This window comes from Carettochelys insculpta, chromosome 24 (assembly GCF_033958435.1).
Source record: "Carettochelys insculpta isolate YL-2023 chromosome 24, ASM3395843v1, whole genome shotgun sequence".
NCBI lineage: Eukaryota > Metazoa > Chordata > Testudines > Carettochelyidae > Carettochelys > Carettochelys insculpta.
Window position 1 is genome coordinate 19,348,313 of NC_134160.1, and position 8,904 is coordinate 19,357,216.

At 41.1% G+C, this 8,904-nt stretch overlaps 1 protein-coding gene across 3 annotated transcripts in view; it reads left to right on the forward strand.

The window, feature by feature from the left end:
* HNRNPR (heterogeneous nuclear ribonucleoprotein R) overlaps nt 1-8,646 on the forward strand; it is a 47,241-nt gene extending 38,595 nt beyond the window's left edge. For all 3 annotated transcript variants that reach the window (XM_074976284.1, XM_074976283.1, XM_074976285.1), the window contains 5 exons: nt 566-701; nt 3,637-3,842; nt 5,600-5,749; nt 7,108-7,229; nt 7,381-8,646. In XM_074976284.1, the coding sequence (XP_074832385.1) occupies nt 566-701; nt 3,637-3,842; nt 5,600-5,749; nt 7,108-7,229; nt 7,381-7,990 (1,224 nt within the window). In that variant the 3' untranslated portion in view covers nt 7,991-8,646. The remainder of the gene's footprint in view (nt 1-565; nt 702-3,636; nt 3,843-5,599; nt 5,750-7,107; nt 7,230-7,380) is intronic.
* Nucleotides 8,647-8,904: the final 258 nt, after the last annotated feature.

Here is an 8,904-nt window from a genome sequence, read left to right on the forward strand (position 1 = left end):
CCTTTGAAGCAGGAAGCTAGTGTAGACACAGTCGAGTGTGAAACATAGATAAAATGTGAAATCAAACAATGCTTTCTTTTCCAAAATGAGGACATTCCAAGTGGATTTGTAAATATCAGGTTTTGTTATACTGCTGAGGAAAAGCCAGCTTTATGGTGTGTTTACATCTTCAAGAATAAGGTATATTAAATGGGCATATTCATTCATTTGGTCCTGTTTCATGTCAATTTAATCATATAAATGTTGAGCAGCCACAGTAACCAGGATACTATCCTGATGCAGGAAGAACTCACTTTTGGCCCAAGATAAGCACTGTATAAAGGGTAGAGTGGAGAGAAATGCTATTGGTATTTGTTTCTGTTACAGCTTTTTGGACACCTTAAAAACCAACTGAATTGTGGCTCATCTAGCATGATTTCTGCATTATTACAGTATAAGATTGGTACTATGTTTATCTGAAGATCCTAATGTGTGAATTTAATTGTTTTGGCTGTCTATGCTTTTGGTCTATATTAAAGTGGGGGTTAAAAATGAAATACTAGTGGCATCTCTTCATATTTCTCAGTGTGACAACTATGAAATACGTCCTGGGAAACACCTTGGCGTGTGCATCTCCGTGGCAAACAACAGACTGTTTGTTGGATCAATTCCAAAGAACAAGACCAAGGAAAACATATTGGAAGAGTTCAGTAAAGTCACAGGTAAAGTGTCTCTGCTTAACAAAGAGTTTTTGTATGGTAAAGGACTAGTGCCAGAAACTTTCACACAAGGTAGTAACAGTTGGTAAACTTAAATGCCAACTGGAGAGGGAGATGATTTTAAATGGAGTTCCAGATTCATCGCTGGTAGGGAGTACAATAAGCTATATGAACTTCCAGATTAATAGCCTGTTTAAAGCTTCATGTTTCTTTTGTATTCACCACTCTGCTGTGTGTACTAGATGTCGAGTTTTTCCCCATATGAAAAATTAAATTACATCAGAAGATTTAAAAGGCTGAGTTCAGTTTTGTGGCCTTTGTTTTATTTATCTATCTATTTATTTTTAATGGGTTGGAGGAACGGGGTCAGTTAGTTGACCTACCTTTTAAATAAAGTTTATTTTTTTAAAATTCTGGATAGCTTTGTGTGGTCAAACTTGGATCTGGGGCAGCCTGTGAAGATGGACTGTCTGGTGAAGAATGGAAGCAGAACCTAGTGTCAGCTCAGAGGTTGAAGGGAAATGATCAAGCAACTTCTTAGCTACAAAATGTGGAGCTGATCCAGGGTGGAAGTAACTGGGAGAGGTACCACTTCTAACCCTGTTTGGATAATACCCACACTGCCACCATCTCCTCCCCCTCATTGGGTGTGAGGAGAAAACAACCCTGCATATTGGATTTGGCAAAGATGCAGGGAGTTCCTGTAGAATTATTGATCCCATTGCTTTCTTGAGAGGTAAAAGAATTGCAGGGAGTAGAGAGGAGAGATTTGAGTCTTCCTTGCCCGGCTGCTGTCCCTTTTCAGATGGATAAGGGAAACGATCCCTTGAATTCTGTCCTGGGACAGAAGGGATTGAAGTATTAAAGTTTTTAGGAATTAAGGAAAAATATAAAACCAAAAGTAGAGACTAAAATTGACATTGTATTGGAGTTTTTTCATGTTTGTTTGCAACTGGGATTGGCACAAAGTATACATAGACTTCAGAAGCAGGATGGTTAAAGATTGAGAGGTACTGTTGCACAATACTCTTTAGTGCAGGGAAACTTCCTTGATCTGGAAACCATGAGTTCCAAATTTCACCCCTACTGACTACTGTTTGTTATACTTGTTACTTACCTGAGTTGAGATCAAAACCATATCAGTCAGTCAAATACATGCCCTATCACACTGTAATGCAAAACCTTAATAGTGACCTTAGTAGTATTAAGGCAGATTAACAGACTGCATAGATGTGTTTATGCAAGAGTATGACACCACAACTGAGTATTAGAATACAGGATTGAACCTGGGGTATATGTTGCTTTTCAGCACCTGCTTGGGGGATGGAAGTGAAAGTCCTGTGGACTCCTGGATTATCTGACCAACGGTGCTGTAGTGTAGAAGACTCTCTTAAACTTTTTGGTTCAGATATGATATTGAAAACTTAACTTTCATTAAATATTTTGGTTTAATGTTTCTTGGTTGGTATTGAGATGAAATATGTTGTATATCTCATGCCCCATCCTATTTGCTTTCTATAATTAAAAGGTCTGGCATGCAGAATTTAGGAAGGCGAATCTGAAGTAGCAGGCTTCTTTGGTAGCGTACTAATTTCAGAAAATCTGACTTCTTTTGTTTTCTTTGTAAATTGGGTGCGTGTATCTGTCTTACAGAAGTATCTCGATGCACTTAATATTTGACTGAGTTCGCAGAGACTTAATATTGAGAGGTGGCTAGTTCACTGGGTGGGTACTGTGGAGAAGATGTGATGCTGTGTAGCTTTTTACCCTTGCTGATAGAGGCGTAACAAGATCACATGGTTGGTAGTTGATCAGTTTGTCTATATTCAAATAGGATGATCAAATAGAAGAGCTTACCAGAAGAGGTGGGGTATTTTTATTGGTTGCTGGCTTCATGACAAGATAGAGAATTTCATGAAATGCATCCTTTAATTCAGTTTTTGGGAGAAGTTCTGTGGCCTGTATGCTGGAGTTGAGCTAGATCATGGTGGTCTGACCTAACTGGAATCTTGGAGTCTACGAAGTCTTCTCTCCCCCTTTCATTGTGGGGATTGGCTGCGTTTTCTCAAAGTCCTTATCGCTCTTGTAGCTCTGTGTTATGGTGACTGTACACTCTCTTGCCTTAGCTGGCTTCCTGTAGGGATCGGAGGGCTTTTTAATCTTTTCTTTCCCTCCTTCACTCCCATACGTAGTTGTAATATGGATATTTCTCTTCTGAAGCATCGGCTCTCCTGTAGGTGGAGATGAGGAGTCAGCGCTGGGGCCAGTGGTCTTGGGATGGCATAGAAAATCCTATTTTAGATGCCTGGCTAGTGTCTTGATCCCATGCTCAGGATCTAATTTTCCAGTTTTTTGTTAGGGAAAAATCTTCTCCGGGTCAGATTGTCCGATCTTGTTGTTTCTCTGCAGCGTGGCTCACCTGTCAGGATCACTTTGGCGTACCTCAGCTAATAAATTCGCTGTCTCATTGCCATCTTGAATATGGGGATGTGTCAGTTTTCCTTGTTGTGTGCATGTGGCACATACCAATTTAGTATCCTGAGTAATAAAAAGCTTTGATTTAACTGAAGTTGCTGGGCTCACTGTAGAGATGTTTGGGATTGAATTTGTGAAACAAAGGAGGTCATATTAGATGATTTAGTCCTGTGGCACCTTATAGACTAACCGTTTTTTTTTTTTTTTTTTTTTTGAAGCATAAGCTTTTGAGGGCAAAGATCCACTTCGTCAGATGCATGCAGTGGAGATTCCAGAGGCTCTTAAATACATCTGGAATCTCTACTACATGCATCTGACAAAATGGGTCTTTACCTACAAAAGCTTATGCTTATCATTTTTGTGGATACAGACTAACACGGTTATCCCTCTGATTCTAGATGATTTAATTATTCTTTCTGGCTTTAAACTTCATGAAATTATGTCCAGCTGTTGGTTTTTACAGAGGGCTTGGTGGATGTAATCCTTTATCATCAACCTGATGATAAGAAAAAGAACAGAGGATTCTGCTTCTTAGAATATGAAGATCACAAGTCGGCGGCACAAGCTCGACGTCGGTTGATGAGTGGGAAAGTAAAAGTCTGGGGAAATGTTGTGACTGTGGAATGGGCTGATCCTGTGGAGGAACCAGATCCAGAGGTCATGGCAAAGGTAGGGATGGCAGAACTACACTGTGTTCTGTGGTGATTTTATTTACATCTTGGTGGCAGGAAGCTTGGTGCTGCGTTTGAGTGATGTCAGTCTTCAGTTGATTTGGGGGAATCTCTCTTAAAAAGTTAGAAGGAATTTTCTGTGATTTTGAATGTTCCTTTATCCAGTGTTCTAGCCCCTACTGTGGAAATGACGAGCGCTAGAAATCAAATGTACCTGTCCAGTATGACAGTACAGGGCACTTCTACTTGAATGGCCATTCTGATTAGTGTAGAGTTAGTATGACTGTCCCACTGGTCTGTCTGTTGTAGAATTTTGTGTCTGGCTGTTGCAGATACAAGGATGCTGTAGAAGAAGATGAGTCTACCCATTACTCATTGATATACTCCCAAGGCGTATGGTTTGGTAGTAGTAGTAGTAAACTCTGCATTATTCTGTTTAATTTAAAAAAAACAAAAAACAAACCTGCACAGATATGGGTTTGCCCTGGGCAAAATAGGGCATGAGGGAGATGTGATTAGGATCAGAGTTCTGGGAATCTCACTTCAGCAGTCTCTCTCTCTCTCCTCCCATCCCCCCATGCTAAAGAGACCAAGCATAAGAGCCAGCTCTGTTCCACTGGAGAAAATAAATTTGCGGCACACTCTCCTTCTCTTGCACCACCTCAGTGTAGTCAGAAAACAATGTAGTGAACAATCTTCCTCTGGACTTGAGTTCCCAGTAAGAAATGCTGACAATGGTGCACGTGATGCTGGCTGTCAGCGATGTTCCCTCCCTCCCTTTCTCTCTGTTTTTTTTTTTAAATCCCTTTGCAGACTTTTTTTGTGTGAACAGGTATTGAGGTAATGTGTGGATGTGTGCCACCAGTAGGAATAAACGATGCAACACACTTTTTTTTTTGAACCTACCATAGGGATAATTACTCCAGCCAGGACAAATTAGGCATTTCAGAATTCTCTACTCAAAGAATTAAATTCAAGCATAAGAAGAAGAAATATGAAATTCGTAGACTTGATTAAAAAAAACCCTAAAATAATAGCACTTGGAACTAATTATTACAGCATATGTGCAGTGGGAAGTACAAAGTAGTAACCACAATAACACGTGGTGAGAGGTGATTGTGTCTTGCATGTGTGTCACACTGTGCTGACTGCTGGGGAAGTGTGAATGAGTGTGTGCCATCTGTAAGCAGAGAGGCATTCATCAATCTGAAGAATTATTCATCAGCTCTCTCCCACTTCTGAGCCCTCTCTCCCTTCTCTGTGCTGTAGAGGGGGTATATGGTGCGGGGGCCACACCCTGACCTCAGTGTCCCCCATACTATCCATTCCGTATAGCAAGCTTGAGGGGTGGGGATGGGGTAGGAGGTTTCCTGGAGCACCACATCAGGGGCTTCAAAGTGGAAGGTAGGAGCAATGTATCTGTAGCGCAGTTGTGGTAAAAGGTGCATGTGAACACAAGTCACCAGGTGTAAGCAGCTCTCCTGATCAAGTAGGTGGCATTTGATTGAATCTTGGGTGGCTGCACAGTTGTGAGGGAACACTGGTTGCCAGCAAGAAAAACCAACAAAACTGAAAACTCCAGAGGATATGACTTGTTCGCTCTGAAAATAGATGCTGAGTTTTTCCAAGAGTCAACTAATACCTGTCACTAGGAAGAGGGGCAGAATGTAGGAATAGGGTTTGTTTGGAGGTCAGCCCTTCTGGTGCGTGATTAATTCTGGAATTACTTACATCTTTGATACTTATTTTCACTAGGTAAAAGTTTTGTTTGTGAGAAACTTAGCCACCACAGTGACAGAAGAAATTCTAGAAAAATCCTTCTCGGAGTTTGGAAAGCTGGAAAGAGTAAAGAAATTAAAGGATTATGCTTTTGTTCACTTTGAGGACAGAGGGGCGGCAGTAAAGGTAGGTTTTTTGCTTAGCCATCTAAAAGTAAGAAAAAGACTGTAGCCTTTGGTGAAAAGTATACAAGATGTGTATGCTGGTAATCAGTTATTTTTTTCTCAACTTCACAGTACATCACAGTGCATATTTAATTATACATAGTGCCGGGTCTGTTTGATACTGCTCCTGTTAAAAGAAAATGCCAGTGATTTGAATAAATCACTTCAATAGATAGAAAAATTCTTGGTGTGTTTTTTTTAAGGCATTTTCTCTTCCTGTGGGAATTTTGACCCCAAAAAACAAAAAAACAATCTACATGCTACTTTAAAATTCTGCATATCTTGATGAAACAGTTGAATCACTAAAGTTTAATTTGTTTTGGTAATTTCAAATAAAGTGTCAACAAATAAGTCTACAATATAGATGATAAATGTTCCAGAAGTAGAGAGACTCCTATGACAATCCCCGTTTCAGTGTGAGGATACCTCCCAGAGATCAGACACCTTCACCCTCTCTTTTACTGTCCCCATGGTGGACACATGATGTTGCCCAGCCCTGCCCTTCCTCACTGTTTGCTGTAGCTGGGTCTTCCAGTTCCTCCCTCGTTCCCAAAGCAGATGAGGATTGATTCAGATCACCACAGTCTGTCTCCACAAGACAGGGCTGAGAGTTGGAGAGCTGGGCACTGCAAGAGTTTCAGTGGCCCCTAATGGCTGCCACCGTCTCTGCAGCCCCAGTTCTGTGAAGGTAACAGGAACATTATGCACAGAACGTTACTGCTTTGAACATTCTGTACAGTAAGCCCTGAACATAAGGGGCTTCAAGTTGCACATAACTTGCTTTAATGTGAGTTACGCACAGCTCTGCAGCCCCTTTTCCCTGCCTTCTCCCAGCCACACAGCTGTGCTGCTGGGGGAAGGCTTTTAGCTCACCTAGTTGCCCGCAGCAGAGCAAGGGCTCAAGTGGGCAGGTCACTAAGCTGCTTGTGACCGAACCTGCCACTGCATGCAGCAAACGAGAGCTGAAAAATTACGGGGAATTCTGAACATGTTTGGTACAGCAAACCCTCGAGGTAAGCAGCTATGTCAGTGTTACTAGCCTGAGAATGACGTGTTGAAGGTTTTTTTAATTGACAGTGGCTCGGATAATCTGGCAGTTCACCCAGAAATTTGAGAGTGGAAGAGTTGGGTTAATTGGTTTAGATTTACCCTGCAATATGTGATTCCTGAAAGGATTATTTATATTTCCCCTTCAGTTTCAACCCCTCTTTTTTTTTCCCAACTCCACTAGTGAGTACTTTTAGAATGGCTAACAATTATGCTGTTGACTGTAAGTAAGTTCAAATGTGGTGTTTTTTTTTCCTCCTGATTTTCAAACAGGCAATGAATGAAATGAATGGAAAAGAAATAGAGGGGGAAGAAATTGAGATAGTATTAGCAAAACCACCAGATAAGAAAAGGAAAGAACGCCAGGCTGCCAGACAAGCCTCCAGAAGCACTGCGTAAGTGTTATAATGCACAGATAGCAGAACTCTGTGCTGCTATAGAACATGAACTAGGAGGTGGTCCTTCCCCAGTCCACATATTGTTAAATTTGAGCAGAAAGTAATTGTAGTTTACAAGACAAATTAATGCATGTTTCTTTTTTATTAGGTATGAAGACTATTATTACTACCCTCCACCTCGTATGCCACCTCCTATTAGAGGCAGAGGTCGTGGGGGGAGAGGTGGATATGGCTATCCCCCAGATTACTATGGCTATGAAGATTATTATGATGACTATTATGGTTACGACTATCATGACTACCGTGGTGGCTATGAAGATCCCTATTATGGCTATGATGATGGCTATGCTATAAGAGGAAGAGGAGGAGGAAGGGGTGGGAGAGGTGCTCCACCACCACCTAGGGGGCGGGGAGCACCACCACCAAGAGGTAGAGCTGGCTATTCACAGAGGGGGGCACCCATGGGACCACCAAGAGGAGCCAGGGGTGGGAGAGGGGGTCCTGCACAGCAGCAGAGAGGACGTGGTTCTCGTGGAGCCAGGGGCAACCGTGGGGGCAACGTAGGAGGCAAGAGAAAGGCAGATGGGTACAACCAACCTGATTCCAAGCGCCGCCAGACCAACAACCAGCAGAACTGGGGCTCCCAACCCATCGCTCAGCAGCCTCTCCAGCAAGGTGGTGACTATGCCGGTAACTATGGTTACAATAATGACAACCAGGAATTTTATCAGGATACTTATGGGCAACAGTGGAAGTAGACAAGTGAGGAGGGCTTGAGAATGATATTGGCAACATAGAATTGGCTGTAGCTCCACATCCTTCAAAAAATTGGCTTAATGTTTCATCTTTCAGTAGCAATTGGCTGCCATTTGTATTGGGCTGAAGAATCACTCTCGTGTATATATTCGAGTCTTTTATTTTCCTTTTTCATAACGCACTTGGACATTATTGGGCTTGCAGAATTCCCAAACTCCATTTGGGGTTTCAGTGCTTTTATTGTTTTAGGCTTCCTTTTAGCAGTTTAAAAAAGCAGAATGGGCACACTGTTCAATCATGATTTTGCAGAACCTCTGGTTTTGGACAGTTTCCTTTTTTGGATTTTGGGTAGACTACATAGGAGTATGCTGTACATAAAAGTAAAAGCTAGTGCTTTGTCTTAGTAGTTTTAAGAAATTAAAACAAAATTAAGATTTCTTGTATTGAAAAATAACATGATTGTATGTTTTGCATTCCTAGAAGTAGGTTAACTGTGTTTTTAAATTGTTATAACTTCACACCTTTTTGAAAATCTGCCCTACAAAAATTTGTTTGGCTTAAACGTCAAAGCCGTGGCAATTTGTTCCTTGATGTGATTGTATTTCCAATTTCTTGTTCATGTAAAATTTCAATAAAACTCAAAAATCTATTCAAAACATTACCTATTTCAAATTCAATTGTGTCCTAAAACATTATTTCATTGGTAATTCTTGGAAGAAACATTGTTTTCAAGTATAACTGCCTATGTGAGTGATCAAATTCATTCCAATTTTTTCTGCTTTCCAGTATGTAGTATTGTGGATATCAGACTGAAAGCTAGGCGAAATTACAAGCAGTCCAAAGGGGACAGTGTTGTTTAATTGTTGTTGTATAATCTGATACCATCTAGTTCTGAAACTTACTACTTTGCTTTTGG